This window comes from Antechinus flavipes, chromosome 2, assembly GCF_016432865.1.
Source record: "Antechinus flavipes isolate AdamAnt ecotype Samford, QLD, Australia chromosome 2, AdamAnt_v2, whole genome shotgun sequence".
In the NCBI taxonomy this organism is placed as follows: domain Eukaryota; kingdom Metazoa; phylum Chordata; class Mammalia; order Dasyuromorphia; family Dasyuridae; genus Antechinus; species Antechinus flavipes.
In genome coordinates, this window is record NC_067399.1 from 310,683,956 (window position 1) to 310,705,856 (window position 21,901).

The 21,901-nt window shown below is 23.1% G+C and overlaps 1 protein-coding gene across 1 annotated transcript in view; it reads left to right on the plus strand.

Moving 5' to 3' along the window:
• The window catches only part of CEP128 (centrosomal protein 128), a 547,917-nt gene that overhangs the window by 159,693 nt on the left and 366,323 nt on the right, over window positions 1-21,901 (plus strand). The window contains exon 15 of the mRNA XM_051973667.1: window positions 19,943-20,593. Coding sequence (XP_051829627.1) covers window positions 19,943-20,593 — 651 coding nt within the window. The remainder of the gene's footprint in view (window positions 1-19,942; window positions 20,594-21,901) is intronic.

Below are 21,901 nucleotides of genomic sequence, written 5' to 3' on the forward strand. Positions count from 1 at the left end.
TGTGTGTGTGTGTGTGTGTGTGTGTGTGTGTGTGTGTGTGTGTGTGTGTGTGTGTGTGTGTGTGTGTGTGTGTGTGTGTGTGTGTGTGTGTGTGTGTGTGTGTGTGTGTGTGTGTGTGTGTGTGTGTGTGTGTGTGTGTGTGTGTGTGTGTGTGTGTGTGTGTGTGTGTGTGTGTGTGTGTGTGTGTGTGTGTGTGTGTGTGTGTGTGTGTGTGTGTGTGTGTGTGTGTGTGTGTGTGTGTGTGTGTGTGTGTGTGTGTGTGTGTGTGTGTGTGTGTGTGTGTGTGTGTGTGTGTGTGTGTGTGTGTGTGTGTGTGTGTGTGTGTGTGTGTGTGTGTGTGTGTGTGTGTGTGTGTGTGTGTGTGTGTGTGTGTGTGTGTGTGTGTGTGTGTGTGTGTGTGTGTGTGTGTGTGTGTGTGTGTGTGTGTGTGTGTGTGTGTGTGTGTGTGTGTGTGTGTGTGTGTGTGTGTGTGTGTGTGTGTGTGTGTGTGTGTGTGTGTGTGTGTGTGTGTGTGTGTGTGTGTGTGTGTGTGTGTGTGTGTGTGTGTGTGTGTGTGTGTGTGTGTGTGTGTGTGTGTGTGTGTGTGTGTGTGTGTGTGTGTGTGTGTGTGTGTGTGTGTGTGTGTGTGTGTGTGTGTGTGTGTGTGTGTGTGTGTGTGTGTGTGTGTGTGTGTGTGTGTGTGTGTGTGTGTGTGTGTGTGTGTGTGTGTGTGTGTGTGTGTGTGTGTGTGTGTGTGTGTGTGTGTGTGTGTGTGTGTGTGTGTGTGTGTGTGTGTGTGTGTGTGTGTGTGTGTGTGTGTGTGTGTGTGTGTGTGTGTGTGTGTGTGTGTGTGTGTGTGTGTGTGTGTGTGTGTGTGTGTGTGTGTGTGTGTGTGTGTGTGTGTGTGTGTGTGTGTGTGTGTGTGTGTGTGTGTGTGTGTGTGTGTGTGTGTGTGTGTGTGTGTGTGTGTGTGTGTGTGTGTGTGTGTGTGTGTGTGTGTGTGTGTGTGTGTGTGTGTGTGTGTGTGTGTGTGTGTGTGTGTGTGTGTGTGTGTGTGTGTGTGTGTGTGTGTGTGTGTGTGTGTGTGTGTGTGTGTGTGTGTGTGTGTGTGTGTGTGTGTGTGTGTGTGTGTGTGTGTGTGTGTGTGTGTGTGTGTGTGTGTGTGTGTGTGTGTGTGTGTGTGTGTGTGTGTGTGTGTGTGTGTGTGTGTGTGTGTGTGTGTGTGTGTGTGTGTGTGTGTGTGTGTGTGTGTGTGTGTGTGTGTGTGTGTGTGTGTGTGTGTGTGTGTGTGTGTGTGTGTGTGTGTGTGTGTGTGTGTGTGTGTGTGTGTGTGTGTGTGTGTGTGTGTGTGTGTGTGTGTGTGTGTGTGTGTGTGTGTGTGTGTGTGTGTGTGTGTGTGTGTGTGTGTGTGTGTGTGTGTGTGTGTGTGTGTGTGTGTGTGTGTGTGTGTCTTGAGAATTCTGCTGTATATATTGCCTAAAAGTGGCTTCAGATAACCTTAAATTTTGGGTCAGAGAAGGGAAAGTTGAAAGTACCTCTAGGTACTTTAGTTGTTAGAGTGAATTTTGAAGGTAATATTCTACCAATTCAGATATGTATAGTTCAAATGATATAGCAAAGAAGTAGTTAAATGACTGTCAGAGATAAGGATGGTGGTACCATAATTATCAGAGTAGATCGTGAAATTTCTCCTTGTAAAGGCTTAAAAGTTTTTATAGGAAGGGGGAGTTAAATTGATAATTAATCAGAAATAAAGAAATAGAAGGGCACAATTAAGAGCTATTTTAATGTATAATATACATATCTATCTGTCTATCTATCTGTGATTTTAAAGGGCTTTGAAAATAATTTTTTTAACTACTCTCCTGCTTTACTAGATCTTTTCTTTCTTTTTTTTTTTTTTTTTTTTTTTTTTTTTTTTTTTTTTTTTTTTTTTTTTTTTTTTTTTTTTTTTTTTTTTTTTTTTTTTTTTTTTTTTTTTTTTTTTTTTTTTTTTTTTTTTTTTTTTTTTTTTTTTTTTTTTTTTTTTTTTTTTTTTTTTTTTTTTTTTTTTTTTTTTTTTTTTTTTTTTTTTTTTTTTTTTTTTTTTTTTTTTTTTTTTTTTTTTTTTTTTTTTTTTTTTTTTTTTTTTTTTTTTTTTTTTTTTTTTTTTTTTTTTTTTTTTTTTTTTTTTTTTTTTTTTTTTTTTTTTTTTTTTTTTTTTTTTTTTTTTTTTTTTTTTTTTTTTTTTTTTTTTTTTTTTTTTTTTTTTTTTTTTTTTTTTTTTTTTTTTTTTTTTTTTTTTTTTTTTTTTTTTTTTTTTTTTTTTTTTTTTTTTTTTTTTTTTTTTTTTTTTTTTTTTTTTTTTTTTTTTTTTTTTTTTTTTTTTTTTTTTTTTTTTTTTTTTTTTTTTTTTTTTTTTTTTTTTTTTTTTTTTTTTTTTTTTTTTTTTTTTTTTTTTTTTTTTTTTTTTTTTTTTTTTTTTTTTTTTTTTTTTTTTTTTTTTTTTTTTTTTTTTTTTTTTTTTTTTTTTTTTTTTTTTTTTTTTTTTTTTTTTTTTTTTTTTTTTTTTTTTTTTTTTTTTTTTTTTTTTTTTTTTTTTTTTTTTTTTTTTTTTTTTTTTTTTTTTTTTTTTTTTTTTTTTTTTTTTTTTTTTTTTTTTTTTTTTTTTTTTTTTTTTTTTTTTTTTTTTTTTTTTTTTTTTTTTTTTTTTTTTTTTTTTTTTTTTTTTTTTTTTTTTTTTTTTTTTTTTTTTTTTTTTTTTTTTTTTTTTTTTTTTTTTTTTTTTTTTTTTTTTTTTTTTTTTTTTTTTTTTTTTTTTTTTTTTTTTTTTTTTTTTTTTTTTTTTTTTTTTTTTTTTTTTTTTTTTTTTTTTTTTTTTTTTTTTTTTTTTTTTTTTTTTTTTTTTTTTTTTTTTTTTTTTTTTTTTTTTTTTTTTTTTTTTTTTTTTTTTTTTTTTTTTTTTTTTTTTTTTTTTTTTTTTTTTTTTTTTTTTTTTTTTTTTTTTTTTTTTTTTTTTTTTTTTTTTTTTTTTTTTTTTTTTTTTTTTTTTTTTTTTTTTTTTTTTTTTTTTTTTTTTTTTTTTTTTTTTTTTTTTTTTTTTTTTTTTTTTTTTTTTTTTTTTTTTTTTTTTTTTTTTTTTTTTTTTTTTTTTTTTTTTTTTTTTTTTTTTTTTTTTTTTTTTTTTTTTTTTTTTTTTTTTTTTTTTTTTTTTTTTTTTTTTTTTTTTTTTTTTTTTTTTTTTTTTTTTTTTTTTTTTTTTTTTTTTTTTTTTTTTTTTTTTTTTTTTTTTTTTTTTTTTTTTTTTTTTTTTTTTTTTTTTTTTTTTTTTTTTTTTTTTTTTTTTTTTTTTTTTTTTTTTTTTTTTTTTTTTTTTTTTTTTTTTTTTTTTTTTTTTTTTTTTTTTTTTTTTTTTTTTTTTTTTTTTTTTTTTTTTTTTTTTTTTTTTTTTTTTTTTTACCACAGTTTACCCAGCCATTCTCCAATTGATGGGCATCCATTCAATTTCCAGTTTCTAGCCACTACAAACAGGGCTGCCACAAACATTTTGGCATTTATAGGCCCCTTTCCCTTCTTTAATATTTCTTTGGGCTATAAGCCCAATAGAAACACTGCTGGATCAAAGGATATGCACAGTTTGATAACTTTTTGGGCATAATTCCGGATTGCTCTCCAGAATGGTTGGATTCGTTCACAACTCCATCAACAATGCATCAGTGTCTGAATACAGAGAGACTTGGAGAGACCTACATGGACTGATGCTAAGTGAGATGAGCAGAACCAGGAGATCATTAGACACTTCGACAACGATATTGTATGAGGATGTATTCTGATGGAAGTGGATTTCTCTGACAAAGAGACTTAACGGAGTTTCATTGGATAAATGATGAACAGAAACAGCTACACCCAAAGAAGGAATACTGGGAAATGAATGTGAACTATTTGATTTTTGATTTTCTTCCTGAGTTATTTTTACCTTCTGAATCCAATTCTCCCTGTGCAGCGGGAGAACTGTTCGGTTCTGCAAATGTGTATTGTATCTAGGATATACCGCAACATATTTAACATATATAGGACTGCTTGCCATCTTGGGGGGGGGGGGAGGAGGGAGGGAGGGGAAAAAACGAAACATAAGTGATTGCAAGGGATAATGCTGTGTAAAAATTATCTTGGCATGGATTCTGTCAATACAAAGTTATTATTAAATAAAATTAAATTAAAAAAAAAAAAAAAAAAAAAAAAAAAAAAAAAAAAAAAAAAAAAAAAAAAAAAAAAAAAAAAAAAAAAAAAAAAAAAAAAAAAAAAAAAAAAAAAAAAAAAAAAAAAAAAAAAAAAAAAAAAAAAAAAAAAAAAAAAAAAAAAAAAAAAAAAAAAAAAAAAAAAAAAAAAAAAAAAAAAAAAAAAAAAAAAAAAAAAAAAAAAAAAAAAAAAAAAAAAAAAAAAAAAAAAAAAAAAAAAAAAAAAAAAAAAAAAAAAAAAAAAAAAAAAAAAAAAAAAAAAAAAAAAAAAAAAAAAAAAAAAAAAAAAAAAAAAAAAAAAAAAAAAAAAAAAAAAAAAAAAAAAAAAAAAAAAAAAAAAAAAAAAAAAAAAAAAAAAAAAAAAAAAAAAAAAAAAAAAAAAAAAAAAAAAAAAAAAAAAAAAAAAAAAAAAAAAAAAAAAAAAAAAAAAAAAAAAAAAAAAAAAAAAAAAAAAAAAAAAAAAAAAAAAAAAAAAAAAAAAAAAAAAAAAAAAAAAAAAAAAAAAAAAAAAAAAAAAAAAAAAAAAAAAAAAAAAAAAAAAAAAAAAAAAAAAAAAAAAAAAAAAAAAAAAAAAAAAAAAAAAAAAAAAAAAAAAAAAAAAAAAAAAAAAAAAAAAAAAAAAAAAAAAAAAAAAAAAAAAAAAAAAAAAAAAAAAAAAAAAAAAAAAAAAAAAAAAAAAAAAAAAAAAAAAAAAAAAAAAAAAAAAAAAAAAAAAAAAAAAAAAAAAAAAAAAAAAAAAAAAAAAAAAAAAAAAAAAAAAAAAAAAAAAAAAAAAAAAAAAAAAAAAAAAAAAAAAAAAAAAAAAAAAAAAAAAAAAAAAAAAAAAAAAAAAAAAAAAAAAAAAAAAAAAAAAAAAAAAAAAAAAAAAAAAAAAAAAAAAAAAAAAAAAAAAAAAAAAAAAAAAAAAAAAAAAAAAAAAAAAAAAAAAAAAAAAAAAAAAAAAAAAAAAAAAAAAAAAAAAAAAAAAAAAAAAAAAAAAAAAAAAAAAAAAAAAAAAAAAAAAAAAAAAAAAAAAAAAAAAAAAAAAAAAAAAAAAAAAAAAAAAAAAAAAAAAAAAAAAAAAAAAAAAAAAAAAAAAAAAAAAAAAAAAAAAAAAAAAAAAAAAAAAAAAAAAAAAAAAAAAAAAAAAAAAAAAAAAAAAAAAAAAAAAAAAAAAAAAAAAAAAAAAAAAAAAAAAAAAAAAAAAAAAAAAAAAAAAAAAAAAAAATTGGAGAATGGCTTGATTTCTTATAAATTTGAGTCAGTTCTCTATATATTTTGGAAATGAGGCCTTTATCAGAACCTTTAACTATGAAAATATTTTCCCAGTTTGTTGCTTCCCTTCTAATCTTGTTTGCATTAGTTTTATTTGTACAAAGGCTTTTTAATTTGATGTAATCAAAATTTTCTATTTTGTGATCAGTAATGGTCTCTAGTTCATCTTTGGTCACAAATTTCTTTCTCCTCCACAAGTCTGAGAGATAAACTATCCTATGTTCCTCTAATTTATTTATAATCTCGTTCTTTATGCCTAGGTCATGGACCCACTAGATCTTTTCTTTTAAAAAATCCATAGAACATTGGAGTAAATTAGTCCCCTTCTCCACTGCATTCTTTTCCTTATCTCCCAAAGAACTTTGAAACAGAAATTCTAAAATCACCATCTTGGAGTATATATTAAAGGTACATGTTTAAAAAAAAAGTTCACTGATAAGCAAATGTTAATAATATTAAATACCATTTTGGGTTTTTTTAACCATAGTTAAGTTGTAAATCCTGAAATTGGAAGTTCAATGAAGAGAAATGGACACAACATTTTTTTTTCTTTTAGTGAGGCAATTGTGATTAAGTGACTTCCCTAGAGTCACAAAACAAGTAAAAATATCTGATATCAGATTTGAACTCAGGTTCTTCTGACTTCAGGACCAGTGTCCTTTCCACTTGGACACAACTTTTGCAAAAGAATTACAATTATTATTGTAGTAATATTGCTCCTTTTTCTTGCTTGCCATTTCTAATTGCCTGATGAAATTTTTATATATATATATATTTTTTTTTCTGGTTATACAAGTAAAGTCGATTAAAAAAAATACATATTTCCTTTTGAATCATGTTGGGAGAGAAAAATCAGAGCAAAAGGAAAAAACCATAGGAAAAAAAAAAACAAAAAAAAAGAAGAAAAAAGTGAACATAGCACTTGTTGATTTATGTTCAGTCTCCTTATTTCTCTCTCTGGATGCAGATGGTATGGTATTTTCCATCCAAAATTTATTGGGATTATCTTGGAACACTGAACTGGTGAGAAGAATCAAGTCTTTTATACTTGATCATTAAACAGCATTGCTGTTACCATGTAAGATGTATTCCTGGTTCTACTTGTTTTACTCAGCTTCAGTTTGTGTAAATCTTTCCAGGCCTTTCTTAAATCAGCTTGTTTATCCTTTTATACAACAACAGTATTCCATTACTTTCATATATCATAACTCATTCAGTCATTTCCCAACTGATGAGCATCTGCTTATTTTCCATAGTAATCTTGTTTCTCTTAGTTTTGTTTGTGCAAAATCTTTTTAATTTAATGTAAACAAAATTGTATATTTTTGCCTTTCATAATATTCTCTACTTCTTCAGTCATAAATTCCTCCCTTCTTTAAAAGTCTAAGAGGTAAACTATCCCTTTCTCTCCTAATTTGCTTATGGTACCACCCTTTACACCCAAATTGTTTACCCATTTTGACATTTTGGTATGCAGCATGAGATGTAGGTCAGTGCCAAGTTTCTGACATATTTTCTGGTTTTCCTAGCAATTTTTGTCATAGATTTAGCTCTTATTCTAGAAGCTGGAAAGTTATTTTTTTTCTTTCCTTTCTTTATGCTTCTCTTGAGTTTTTTATTTGGAGAACAAATTTTCTATTCAGCTCTGTTTTTTTCATGAGAAATAGATGAAATTCACCTCTTTCACTGAATGTTCATCTTTTCCCCTGAAAGATGATGCTCGATTTTGCTGGATAATTGATTGTTGGCTGCAATCCAAGTTCCTTTTCCTTTTAGTATATCAGATTCCATGCCCTTTGATCTTTTAAAGTGGAAGCTGCTTAGGTCCTGGGTAATTCTGATTGTGGTTTCTTGATATTTGAATTGTTTTCTTCTGACTGCTTGCAATATTTTCTCCTTGATCTGATAATTCTGAAATTTAGCTATGATATTACTTGGGAGTTTTCATTCTGGGGTTTCTTTTAGGAGATGATCAGTGAATTCTTTCAATGCTCTATCTTACCCTCTGGTCCTAGGACATCTTTCCTCCATGATTTCCTGAAAGATGATGTCTAGGCTCTTTTTTTTTTTTTTTTTTTTTTTTTTTTTTTTTTTTTTTTTTTTTTTTTTTTTTTTTTTTTTTTTTTTTTTTTTTTTTTTTTTTTTTTTTTTTTTTTTTTTTTTTTTTTTTTTTTTTTTTTTTTTTTTTTTTTTTTTTTTTTTTTTTTTTTTTTTTTTTTTTTTTTTTTTTTTTTTTTTTTTTTTTTTTTTTTTTTTTTTTTTTTTTTTTTTTTTTTTTTTTTTTTTTTTTTTTTTTTTTTTTTTTTTTTTTTTTTTTTTTTTTTTTTTTTTTTTTTTTTTTTTTTTTTTTTTTTTTTTTTTTTTTTTTTTTTTTTTTTTTTTTTTTTTTTTTTTTTTTTTTTTTTTTTTTTTTTTTTTTTTTTTTTTTTTTTTTTTTTTTTTTTTTTTTTTTTTTTTTTTTTTTTTTTTTTTTTTTTTTTTTTTTTTTTTTTTTTTTTTTTTTTTTTTTTTTTTTTTTTTTTTTTTTTTTTTTTTTTTTTTTTTTTTTTTTTTTTTTTTTTTTTTTTTTTTTTTTTTTTTTTTTTTTTTTTTTTTTTTTTTTTTTTTTTTTTTTTTTTTTTTTTTTTTTTTTTTTTTTTTTTTTTTTTTTTTTTTTTTTTTTTTTTTTTTTTTTTTTTTTTTTTTTTTTTTTTTTTTTTTTTTTTTTTTTTTTTTTTTTTTTTTTTTTTTTTTTTTTTTTTTTTTTTTTTTTTTTTTTTTTTTTTTTTTTTTTTTTTTTTTTTTTTTTTTTTTTTTTTTTTTTTTTTTTTTTTTTTTTTTTTTTTTTTTTTTTTTTTTTTTTTTTTTTTTTTTTTTTTTTTTTTTTTTTTTTTTTTTTTTTTTTTTTTTTTTTTTTTTTTTTTTTTTTTTTTTTTTTTTTTTTTTTTTTTTTTTTTTTTTTTTTTTTTTTTTTTTTTTTTTTTTTTTTTTTTTTTTTTTTTTTTTTTTTTTTTTTTTTTTTTTTTTTTTTTTTTTTTTTTTTTTTTTTTTTTTTTTTTTTTTTTTTTTTTTTTTTTTTTTTTTTTTTTTTTTTTTTTTTTTTTTTTTTTTTTTTTTTTTTTTTTTTTTTTTTTTTTTTTTTTTTTTTTTTTTTTTTTTTTTTTTTTTTTTTTTTTTTTTTTTTTTTTTTTTTTTTTTTTTTTTTTTTTTTTTTTTTTTTTTTTTTTTTTTTTTTTTTTTTTTTTTTTTTTTTTTTTTTTTTTTTTTTTTTTTTTTTTTTTTTTTTTTTTTTTTTTTTTTTTTTTTTTTTTTTTTTTTTTTTTTTTTTTTTTTTTTTTTTTTTTTTTTTTTTTTTTTTTTTTTTTTTTTTTTTTTTTTTTTTTTTTTTTTTTTTTTTTTTTTTTTTTTTTTTTTTTTTTTTTTTTTTTTTTTTTTTTTTTTTTTTTTTTTTTTTTTTTTTTTTTTTTTTTTTTTTTTTTTTTTTTTTTTTTTTTTTTTTTTTTTTTTTTTTTTTTTTTTTTTTTTTTTTTTTTTTTTTTTTTTTTTTTTTTTTTTTTTTTTTTTTTTTTTTTTTTTTTTTTTTTTTTTTTTTTTTTTTTTTTTTTTTTTTTTTTTTTTTTTTTTTTTTTTTTTTTTTTTTTTTTTTTTTTTTTTTTTTTTTTTTTTTTTTTTTTTTTTTTTTTTTTTTTTTTTTTTTTTTTTTTTTTTTTTTTTTTTTTTTTTTTTTTTTTTTTTTTTTTTTTTTTTTTTTTTTTTTTTTTTTTTTTTTTTTTTTTTTTTTTTTTTTTTTTTTTTTTTTTTTTTTTTTTTTTTTTTTTTTTTTTTTTTTTTTTTTTTTTTTTTTTTTTTTTTTTTTTTTTTTTTTTTTTTTTTTTTTTTTTTTTTTTTTTTTTTTTTTTTTTTTTTTTTTTTTTTTTTTTTTTTTTTTTTTTTTTTTTTTTTTTTTTTTTTTTTTTTTTTTTTTTTTTTTTTTTTTTTTTTTTTTTTTTTTTTTTTTTTTTTTTTTTTTTTTTTTTTTTTTTTTTTTTTTTTTTTTTTTTTTTTTTTTTTTTTTTTTTTTTTTTTTTTTTTTTTTTTTTTTTTTTTTTTTTTTTTTTTTTTTTTTTTTTTTTTTTTTTTTTTTTTTTTTTTTTTTTTTTTTTTTTTTTTTTTTTTTTTTTTTTTTTTTTTTTTTTTTTTTTTTTTTTTTTTTTTTTTTTTTTTTTTTTTTTTTTTTTTTTTTTTTTTTTTTTTTTTTTTTTTTTTTTTTTTTTTTTTTTTTTTTTTTTTTTTTTTTTTTTTTTTTTTTTTTTTTTTTTTTTTTTTTTTTTTTTTTTTTTTTTTTTTTTTTTTTTTTTTTTTTTTTTTTTTTTTTTTTTTTTTTTTTTTTTTTTTTTTTTTTTTTTTTTTTTTTTTTTTTTTTTTTTTTTTTTTTTTTTTTTTTTTTTTTTTTTTTTTTTTTTTTTTTTTTTTTTTTTTTTTTTTTTTTTTTTTTTTTTTTTTTTTTTTTTTTTTTTTTTTTTTTTTTTTTTTTTTTTTTTTTTTTTTTTTTTTTTTTTTTTTTTTTTTTTTTTTTTTTTTTTTTTTTTTTTTTTTTTTTTTTTTTTTTTTTTTTTTTTTTTTTTTTTTTTTTTTTTTTTTTTTTTTTTTTTTTTTTTTTTTTTTTTTTTTTTTTTTTTTTTTTTTTTTTTTTTTTTTTTTTTTTTTTTTTTTTTTTTTTTTTTTTTTTTTTTTTTTTTTTTTTTTTTTTTTTTTTTTTTTTTTTTTTTTTTTTTTTTTTTTTTTTTTTTTTTTTTTTTTTTTTTTTTTTTTTTTTTTTTTTTTTTTTTTTTTTTTTTTTTTTTTTTTTTTTTTTTTTTTTTTTTTTTTTTTTTTTTTTTTTTTTTTTTTTTTTTTTTTTTTTTTTTTTTTTTTTTTTTTTTTTTTTTTTTTTTTTTTTTTTTTTTTTTTTTTTTTTTTTTTTTTTTTTTTTTTTTTTTTTTTTTTTTTTTTTTTTTTTTTTTTTTTTTTTTTTTTTTTTTTTTTTTTTTTTTTTTTTTTTTTTTTTTTTTTTTTTTTTTTTTTTTTTTTTTTTTTTTTTTTTTTTTTTTTTTTTTTTTTTTTTTTTTTTTTTTTTTTTTTTTTTTTTTTTTTTTTTTTTTTTTTTTTTTTTTTTTTTTTTTTTTTTTTTTTTTTTTTTTTTTTTTTTTTTTTTTTTTTTTTTTTTTTTTTTTTTTTTTTTTTTTTTTTTTTTTTTTTTTTTTTTTTTTTTTTTTTTTTTTTTTTTTTTTTTTTTTTTTTTTTTTTTTTTTTTTTTTTTTTTTTTTTTTTTTTTTTTTTTTTTTTTTTTTTTTTTTTTTTTTTTTTTTTTTTTTTTTTTTTTTTTTTTTTTTTTTTTTTTTTTTTTTTTTTTTTTTTTTTTTTTTTTTTTTTTTTTTTTTTTTTTTTTTTTTTTTTTTTTTTTTTTTTTTTTTTTTTTTTTTTTTTTTTTTTTTTTTTTTTTTTTTTTTTTTTTTTTTTTTTTTTTTTTTTTTTTTTTTTTTTTTTTTTTTTTTTTTTTTTTTTTTTTTTTTTTTTTTTTTTTTTTTTTTTTTTTTTTTTTTTTTTTTTTTTTTTTTTTTTTTTTTTTTTTTTTTTTTTTTTTTTTTTTTTTTTTTTTTTTTTTTTTTTTTTTTTTTTTTTTTTTTTTTTTTTTTTTTTTTTTTTTTTTTTTTTTTTTTTTTTTTTTTTTTTTTTTTTTTTTTTTTTTTTTTTTTTTTTTTTTTTTTTTTTTTTTTTTTTTTTTTTTTTTTTTTTTTTTTTTTTTTTTTTTTTTTTTTTTTTTTTTTTTTTTTTTTTTTTTTTTTTTTTTTTTTTTTTTTTTTTTTTTTTTTTTTTTTTTTTTTTTTTTTTTTTTTTTTTTTTTTTTTTTTTTTTTTTTTTTTTTTTTTTTTTTTTTTTTTTTTTTTTTTTTTTTTTTTTTTTTTTTTTTTTTTTAATAATGATTTGGCGCATATTTTCATATGTCTATAAATAGTTTCAATTTCTTTATCTGAGAATTGTCTGTTCATATCCTTTGACCTTTATCAATTGGAGAATTAGAGTCAATTCTCTATATATTTTCGAAATGAGGCCTTTATCAAAACCTTTGATTGTAAAAATGTTTTCCCAGTTTATTGTTTCCCTTCTAATCTTGTCTGCATTTGTTTTGTTTGTACAAAAACTTTTCAATTTGATATAATCAAAATTTTCTATTTTATGGTCTATAGCGATCTTTAGTTCTTCTTTGGTCATAAATTCCTCCCTCTTCCACAGGTCTGAGAGGTAAACTATCCTATGCTCTTGCAATTTATTTATAATCTCACTCTTTATGCCTAGGTCATGAACCCATTTTGACCTTATCTTGGTGTATGGTGGTAAGTGTGGGTCAATGCCTAGTTTCTGCCATACTAATTTCCAATTTTCCCAGCAATTTTTGTCAAATAATGCATTCTTATCCCAGAAACTGGGGTCTTTGGGTTTGTCAAACACTATATTATTAAAGTTATTGGCTGGTTTGTCCTTTGAACCTAACCATTCCATTGATCAACTAGTCTATTTCTTAGCCAATACCAGATGGTTTTAGTAACTGCTGCTTTATAATATAATTTTAGATCTGGTACAGCTAGGCCACCTTCATTTGATTTTTTTTTTCATTAATTCCCTTGAAATTCTTGACCTTTTGTTTTTCCATATAAACTTTGTTATTTTTTCTAGTTCATCAAAGTAGTTTTTTGGGAGTCTGATTGATCTAGCGCTAAATAAATAGATTAATTTAGGTAGTATTGTCATCTTTATTATATTTGCTCACCCAATCCAAGAGCATTTAATTTATTTCCAGTTGGTTAGATTAGACTTAATTTGTGTGGAAAGTGTTTTGTAGTTTTGCTCATAAAGTTTCTGATTTTCCCTTGGCAGATAGATTCCTAAATATTTTATACAATCAGTAGTTACTTTAAATGGAATTTCTTTTTGTAACTCTAACTGTTGGGTTTTGTTAGTGATATATAAGAATGCTGATGACTTATGTGGGTTTATTTTGTATCCTGCAACTTTGCTGAAGGTGTGGATTGTTTCTAATAACTTTGGTAGAATCTCTGGGGTTTTCTAAGTATACCATCATATCATCAGCAAAGAGTGATAATTTGGTTTCCTCATTGCCTATTCTTATTCCTTTAATCTCTTTCTCAACTCTTATTGCCAAAGCTAGCATTTCTAATACAATATTAAATAGTAATGGTGATAGTGGGCAACCATGTTTCACTCCTGATCTTATTGGGAATGGTTGCAGTTTGTCCCCATTACATATGGTGCTTACTGCTGATTTTAAATAGATGCTACTGATTATTTTAAGGAAAAGTCCATTTATTCCTATACTCTCAAGAGTTTTTAATAGGAATGGATGTTGGATTTTATCAAAGGCTTTTTCTGCATCTATTGAAATGATCATATGGTTTTTGTTAATTTGATTATTAATATGGCCAATTATACTGATAGTTTTCCTAATATTGAACCAGCCCTGCATTCCTAGTATAAATCCTACTTGATCATGGTGTATTATCCTGGGGATGATTTTCTGTAGTCTTTTTGCTAATATCTTATTTAAGATTTTAGCATCAATATTCATTAGGGAGATTGGTCTATAATTTTCTTTCTCTGTTTTCAACATACCTGGTTTGGGTATCAGTACCATGTCTGTATCATAAAAGGAATTTGGTAGGACTCCTTCATTCCCTATTTTTTCAAAAAGTTTATAAAGCATTGGGGCTAATTGTTCTTTGAATGTTTGGTAGAATTCACATGTAAATCCATCTGGTCCCAGGGATTTTTTTTAAGGGAGTTGATTAATAGCTTGTTCTATTTCTTTTTCTGAAATGGGACTATTTAAGCAATTTACTTCCTCCTCTGATAATCTGGGAAGCCTATATTTTTGGAGGTAGTCATCCATTTCGCTTAGGTTATCAAATTTATTGGCATAAAGTTGGGCAAAGTAATCCCTTATTATTTCTTTAATTTCCTCTTCATCAATGGAATGTTCTCCTTTTTCATTTTTAAGACTGCTAATTTGATTTCCCTCTCTCCTTTTTCTAATCAGATTTACCAAAGGTTTATCAATTTTATTGTTTTTTTTCATAAAACCAACTCTTAGTTTTATTTATTAGTTCAATAGTTTTTTTACTTTCTATATTATTAATTTTTCCTTTTAATTTTAGAATTTCAAGTTTAGTAATTGATTGAGGGTTTTTAATTTCGTCTTTTTCTAACTTTTAAAGTTCCAGGCCCAATTCATTGATCTTCTCTTTTTCTATTTTATTCAAGTAGGCCTCTAAGGATATAAAATTTCCCCTTATTACTGCTTTGGCTGCATCCCATAAATTTTGATATGATGTCTCATCGTTGTCATTATCTTGAGTGAAATTATTATTTGCGTCTATAATTTGCTGTTTCACCCAATCATTCTTTAAGATGAGATTATTTAGTTTCCAATTACTTTTTGGTCTATTTACACCTAATTTTTTGTTGAATGTAGTTTTTGTTGCATTGTGATCTGAAAGGAAAGCATTTACTATTTCTGCCTTCCTGCATTTAATTTTGAGATTTTTATGTACTAATATATGGTCAATTTTTGTGTAGGTTCCAAGAACTGCTGAGAAGAACGTATACTCCTTTCTGTCACCATTCAGTTTTCTCCGGAGATCTTTCATACCTAATTTTTCTAATATAAGAATTTCTTTCTTATTTGTTTTGTGATTTGATTTATCTAAATCTGGGAGTGCAAGATTGAGATCTCCCACTATTATAGTTTTGCTGTCTATTTCTTCTCACAACTCTCTTAACTTTTCTTTAAGGAAGTTAGATGCTATACCACTTGGTGCATATATGTTTAATACTGATATTGCTTCATTGTCTATAGTGTCCTTAAGCAAGATATAGTTTCCTTCCTTATCTCTTTTAATTAGATCAATCTTTGCTTTTGCTTGATCTGAGATAAGGATGGCTTCCCCTGCTTTTTTGACTTCACCTGAACCATAATAGATTCTGCTCCAGCTTTTTACCTTTACTCAGTATGTGTCTCCCTGTTTTAAATGTGTTTCCTGTAAACAACAGATTGTAGGGTTCTGACTTTTGATCCAGTCTGCTATCCGCCTCCTCTTTATGGGAGAGTTCATCCCATTCACATTCATGGTTAAAATAACCAATTCTGTATTTCCTGCTATCCTAATATCCCCAGATTATACTTTTCTTTTTCTTGCCCTCCTTCCCTTCTTCCCTAGTATTAAACTTATTGTTCCCACTAACGTCACGCAGCTCTCCCTCTTTAGTATCCCTCCCTCCTCCCTTATCCCTTCCCCTTTCTTGTACCCTTCCCTTCTTACTTTTTTTCCTTCTCCCTTTTCCTCTCCTACTTTTTAATGAAGTGAGAGAAGAATCTCTGTAAAACAAAATGTAAATTGTTTCCTCTTTGAGCCAATTCTGATGAGAGTAGGATTCACACAATGTTCCTTCCCCTCTCTAAGTTCCCTCATATATGATAGGTTTCCTTTGCCTCATTGTCGCATGTAATTTCCCTCTTTTTATCTCCCCTCTTCCCTTTTTCTGACACTATCCCCTTTCCATTTCTACTTCCCTTTTTTATGTTATATCGGTAAAATCAAATTATACATGTGGTTTTTATGTATATCCACAACAGAAATACAGTTCTCAAGAGTTCCTTTTACCTTTTTCTACTTCTCTTGATTCCTCTTGTTGGAGATCAAATTTTTTGTTTAAGTCTGGTTTTTTCCTTAGAAACAGATGGAATTCCTCTATTTCATTAAATGTCCATCTTCTTCCATGGAAAAAAATACTCAGCTTAGCTGGGTAGTTTATTCTTGGCTGCATTCCAAGCTCTTTTGCCTTTCAGAATATCTGATTCCAGGCCCTACGATCCTTTAATGTTGAGGCAGCCAGATCTTGCATGACCCTTATTTTGGCATCTCAGTATTTGAACTGTTTTTTTCTGGATGCTTGTAAAATTTTTTCTTTAGTCTGAAAATTCTGAAGTTTGGCCACAATATTCCTCGGAGTCTTTATTTTAGGGTCTTTTTCAGAAGGTGTTTGATGAATTCTTTCAACGCCTATTTTCCCTTCCGGTTCTACCTTAACTCTTTTAATTAGATCAATCTTTGCTTTTGCTTGATCTGAGATAAGGATGGCTTCCCCTGCTTTTTTTTTTTTTTTTTTTTTTTTTTTTTTTTTTTTTTTTTTTTTTTTTTTTTTTTTTTTTTTTTTTTTTTTTTTTTTTTTTTTTTTTTTTTTTTTTTTTTTTTTTTTTTTTTTTTTTTTTTTTTTTTTTTTTTTTTTTTTTTTTTTTTTTTTTTTTTTTTTTTTTTTTTTTTTTTTTTTTTTTTTTTTTTTTTTTTTTTTTTTTTTTTTTTTTTTTTTTTTTTTTTTTTTTTTTTTTTTTTTTTTTTTTTTTTTTTTTTTTTTTTTTTTTTTTTTTTTTTTTTTTTTTTTTTTTTTTTTTTTTTTTTTTTTTTTTTTTTTTTTTTTTTTTTTTTTTTTTTTTTTTTTTTTTTTTTTTTTTTTTTTTTTTTTTTTTTTTTTTTTTTTTTTTTTTTTTTTTTTTTTTTTTTTTTTTTTTTTTTTTTTTTTTTTTTTTTTTTTTTTTTTTTTTTTTTTTTTTTTTTTTTTTTTTTTTTTTTTTTTTTTTTTTTTTTTTTTTTTTTTTTTTTTTTTTTTTTTTTTTTTTTTTTTTTTTTTTTTTTTTTTTTTTTTTTTTTTTTTTTTTTTTTTTTTTTTTTTTTTTTTTTTTTTTTTTTTTTTTTTTTTTTTTTTTTTTTTTTTTTTTTTTTTTTTTTTTTTTTTTTTTTTTTTTTTTTTTTTTTTTTTTTTTTTTTTTTTTTTTTTTTTTTTTTTTTTTTTTTTTTTTTTTTTTTTTTTTTTTTTTTTTTTTTTTTTTTTTTTTTTACTTCAGGTGGAGAATAATATATTTTGTTCTGGTCTTTTACTTTTATTCCATGTATATCTCTGCTTCAGATGTGTTTCTTATAAACAACATATTGTAAGCCCAACATATTGGACTTTGTAATCTACTCTGCTATCTGCTTCTGTTTTATAGGAGAGTTTATCCTGTTCACATTCACAGTTATGATTACTAACATTTCCTTCTGTAGTGTTCTTGTTGATTTTCTGGAGTTCTTGGAGCAGCCTTCATTTCAGTTCAGTAAACACTATGAGAATTGCCAGGTGTTAAAGTCCAAATCCTTTATTATCTCCTTCACAATCTAGTTTTCTTGCTTGGGGCCTGGGCTAGCTTTCTTAGAAGCATTCCGGAGTCTTGGTTTCAGTGGAGAAGGAGGAGAGGCCTGCCACCATGGTGGTGTGAGATGGAGTGAATGAATCTGGCTGTCCTTGACTTCAAGAGATTGAGCTTCCATGTGCAGAGACTCTTCCAAGTCTCTGATTCTGGCTGAATTTGTCCCAGCTTATATGCTCTATTCTAATTACATTATCTTAGGTATGAATCTTGTAGAATAGGTGTCAATCTTGTAGAACTACATTAAGTACTAAGTATATGTACTGAACTAGAGAACTATTAAACACCATGCTAAACTAGATAACCATTGTCTTTATCAATTCCACTGAGTTAGCACCTTGTAAGAATCCTTGTTTTAAGTCCAGAGTTCTGGCCCATAACATTCTTCCATCCTATTTTGCCCCATTTTTGCTTTTTTCTCTGGTTTCATCTTTTCCTTGGTCACCACTGTTTTGCTTCTGACCCCCATGTCTGTCAGTCTACTCTCCTTTTTTTTATTAACTCCTTTCCTTTTCTTATTCTTTCCCCTTCTATTTCTGTCCTCTTTTCTATCATCCTCCCGCTTTTCTTTCTCCTTTATCCTCCTATTTTTCTAAAGGGTAACAAAAACTTCTGTACCCACCTAAGTATATATGTTATTCTTTGAGCCAAATCTGATGAAATCAAGGCTGAAACAATGCTTAGCCTTCCCCCTTCTTTTGTGTTATTGTGATAGGTCTCTTGTGCCTCCTCTTGTCCTGTAATTTATCCCATTTTATTTTTTCTTTCTTCTTCTCTCAATGCAATACTTTTTGTATCCTTCAATTTCTTTTTTATATCATTGCATTAAAGTCAACTTATAGCCACATCTTCTATCTATGTTTACCCCTCCTACCTGCCCTGACAAAGATAGGGTTACAATAGATAAACAATTATATCTACCTATGTGTGGCAAACTGTTTAACCTTTAAATACCATTGTTTTCTCTCCTGTTTATCTTTTTGTGCTTCTTTTGAGCTCTTATTTTGAAGTTCAAATTTTCTGTTCAACTTTGGTCTTTTCAATGAAAATGATTGAAAATCTCTTATTTCTTTGAATGTTTATCTTTCTGTCTGAAAGGTAATGTTTGTGTGGGACGGGAAGACCTCTACCCAAAATGACTACTCAAACACTCAAAGTAGAAAGCAGAATATTGTTTATTATAGCATCTCATAAGAGGGGGGCAGTCCCGCTGCGAGTTAAGGAAAATGAAAGTGCTCACAGTAGGAGGGCCAAAGAATTAGTGAATATACACAGCTTTTATAGATTTTGTTACAAGAGATTACATCACAAGTAAGAAAGCATTGGGGGGGGGGGGGAGGGAGGAGTGTGGGAAGGGAAAGGGTAGAGCCCAGCATCTAAGTGGTTGTTGCTATCTGGAGAGATTGGAATGGAAGGTTTCTGGCTTAGGCCTTCAGGCTTTAGATAATCGAGCCCACAGTGGTCAAGGTAATAGACTAAATATTGATCATGTCAAACACTGATAAATATCATCAACTTAGGTTAAGTAAATATTCCTGTAACTAACTAAGGTTTAAGTAAATATAGGCCTGCACATATTGTACTTATTCAGGTCATAGGGAAACACAGGAATAATGAAAATAAAGAAAAATAATTCACACATTATTGTAAGTTCTTCATCTGTCCATTCCATACGTGCTTAATTTTGCTGACTAGTTGATTCTTCATTGTAGTGCAAGTTCTTTTGCCTTCTGGAATATTATATTTCAGACCTTCTAATCCTTTAATATGGAAACAACTTGGTATTTCAATTATTTCCCTCTGACTACTTGTTGTATTTTCTCATTGATCAGATAATAATGGAATTTAGTCACACTTCTTGGAGTTTTCATTTTGGGATCTCCTTTAGGAGCTGATTGGTGGATTCTTTCAATGATTGGTTTATCCTTTGGTTCTAGCATATGAGGTAGTTTTCCTTGATAATTTCGTGAAAGATGTTGTCCAGGCTCCTGTTTTGAACATGGCTTTCATGTAGTCCTTGTCTTTTTTTTTTCAATTTGGAACTATACTCAAAGGGCAATTAAACCATGTATATCCTTTGATCCCATAGTAACACTACTAGGTCTGTCTCCCAAAGAGATCGTAAAAAAGGTGAAAGGACTTACATTTATATATATATATATATATATATATATATATATATATATATATATATATATATATAGCAGCTCCTTTTTGTTGTGGCAGAGAGTTAGATATTGAAGGAATGCCCATTCATTGGGCAACAGCTGAACAAGATATAGTATATGAATGTAATAGCATTCCAAAAAATAATGAAATAATTGAGCTAAAAGAAATAATGAACAGACAGATTTCAGAAAAACCTAAAAAAACTTTTGTGAACTGAATCAAAATGAAATGAGGAGAACAAGGAGAAAACCTTAGGTACAGTTACACAGTGCTATGTGCCATGATCAGCTCTTCTTAGCAGCCCAGTGGTTTATGACAATTTTAAATGACTTATGATAGAAAATGCTATTCACATTCAGAGAAAGCCCAGTGGAGTCCCATTGAAGCATACTATTTTCATTTTATCTTTTTTTTTTTTTTTTTTTTTCATTTCTCTCCTTTTGCTCTCTATTTTTTTTCATGGCATGGATAAAATGGAAATATGTTTTGCATGATTGCACATACGTAAACTGTTTAAAATTCTTATAGTTAGGGAGTGGTAGAGGCTAGAGGGAGGAAATTTGAAGGAACTTAAAATTATTTTTTAAAAGAATGTTAAAAATTGTCTTTAGATGTTATTGGAAAAAATAAAATACTATTTTAAAAGTTAATAAAATTGTTTTTCAGTTGATTTTAAAACAGCTTTAAAATGATGACAATGAACTAAAATCTTGTTAATGTTATTAATTAATTTGGCATAGAATCTATGAAAAATTATACAGAGATAAATTTGAGCTCAGCTACGGTTAAAAATATTCACAAAACCCAAGTTAATAAGGTTCTAGTTAAGGAGATTTGTTTGTTTGCTCAATGAATCTGATTTATATAACTTTCTCAAATTCAGTAGCCACTAGTGTCAGATTATGACTGACTCAAACAATTCTATCAACACGTACTAAACTAAACTAAAGCATTTTTTTTGCAAGTGGATATTATTCTGGGAATAAATTTAATTTTGTTCTTAAACAAAGCCTATTTCAACAAATTCTAAACCAATTTTGTAACATTTCCCTTGTTTTTCATTTGCTAGATGCTGAAAGAAAAAGATGACTTGAAGGGTCAGCTTAACTTAGCTTCATGCCGTATTGAAAATCTTCGACAGGAGCTGAATGACATCATAAACAAGCGTGCTAATCAGGAAGAAGAGCTTCACTGTAAGGAAAGGAAACTTAGTGATATGAAGTGCCGGCAAATGGATCTGGAGCAAGAAGTCAGGACCCTTAGAGACACTGTACATCAATTGGAAAATGAATTACAAAAACACAATAGGGTGCACAACCAGATAACTACTGAAAAAGAGCACCTAGAGAAGGAAATTGCTGACATAAGAATTATTCGAGAAAAAGACAAGGAAAAACTCTTTGAGTTCCAAGAGACCATCAAGGATCTCAATTCTTCCCGAGCAGAGCTTGTTAACAAAGTGGCTGAAGAAGAGCGGGCCAAGAAGGAGGCGCTTAAAAACCTTTCTGATCTCAAAAAAATGGAGGGATCTAACCAGGAAGAAACAAGTACAGTAATCAGGCAATTAAAACTAGAAAGAGATGTTCACCAGAGAGAGCTGGAAGATCTCCGGATAGAATTACAGAACATGAAAACCAAGCATGACCGCAACATTCAAGAATTAAAGCTGCAATTTAAACAAGAACAGAGTGAGGTTGAAAGCCATTTTAGATCCCTGAAGGTACTGTTCAGAATAAATGAGATGATTCTAATGTGATTTTTTTTCTTACTAATCGTGAAGTTAATAAAATATAAACTTTTAGAGATCATTCTCTATTTCAGACACTGAAGAAAAGATAAAATTAATAATCAAGAGGGCTTATTCTTGTCTTTTTTAATAGAGTTGAAATGTGTTATAGCAGTCAATTGAGAACATCTTCTGGAGAATACAGGAAACCTTAAAAAGAATGTTTAGCTACTTCAGGGGTTCAGGAATAATAGAAGTAGCACTAAAAGGAGGAACTTGAATGTTTCTCATTCAGTTTATAGCTTCAAATAAAAAATGTCAAAAACTTGTACAATTCATATACCCTATATCTATATTCCTTATTAATCTAGTAGTAACCATAAGAAATCAGTCCATAGGTTTTGTGAAAGAGATACCCAAAACAAGCTTATTTTTAGTTTTATCTTTTAAGAAGTTGCTGGATAAATGCTTTATTGTGAGGTTGTCATTGATTCATTGATGGAAATATTTACAAAGAATGATAATACCATCATTGTTATGTTGGAAAATTATTTCAAATTTGAGTGTGATTAAAGTGGTTAATTTGCAGAAGTTATGTTTTAATTATTTCTTTTAATGTAAAGCCTTTTTAAAAGTAGTCATTCTCTGAAGGACGATTATTACATAGTTTGTGTACAGTACAAGTTTAAATGTATACAAAAGTTAAGAAACACTTAGTTATATCCCACAATTCTGTATAATTCTAGAGGAAGATGTCTTGTAGATATGGAAGTGAATTAATTTGGAAGTAAGATTCTAGAGTTGAAAAATTTAACAATGCAAATGTATATGAAGAGGTAGAAACTCTGAAAAACAATATTTATTCTGAACTCAAGCTTGTATTTGAGTAAGGTCTGTTTCTGGTTATGTTCAATCTGGAGAGTTCAATATATTATAAATATGTTAAAATAAACAGAAAATCACCAAAGCTAAATCTTTGAGGCATTAGTCTCATAAAATTAAGAATTATTACTTAAAATTTATATTTAAATTTCAAAATTTATAATATTTAAAATTTGAGACCAAGAGAATTTGATCCTAGGTTTAGCAATCTGCTTGATAACTTAATATTTCTTCTTTTTGTATAATAGGAACATTATTTGTTACCTTCCTTTATAATACATTGTGAATTCATGTGGAATTAAAGGACAGTAAAATACTTAGAATTTCAAATAAGAGAGAAATTATCCATACAGAAGCATTATAATTTGAAAGTAGTTTGGGTACCTTTCATGAACTTCTCAAATTTTAAAATGGAAAGAC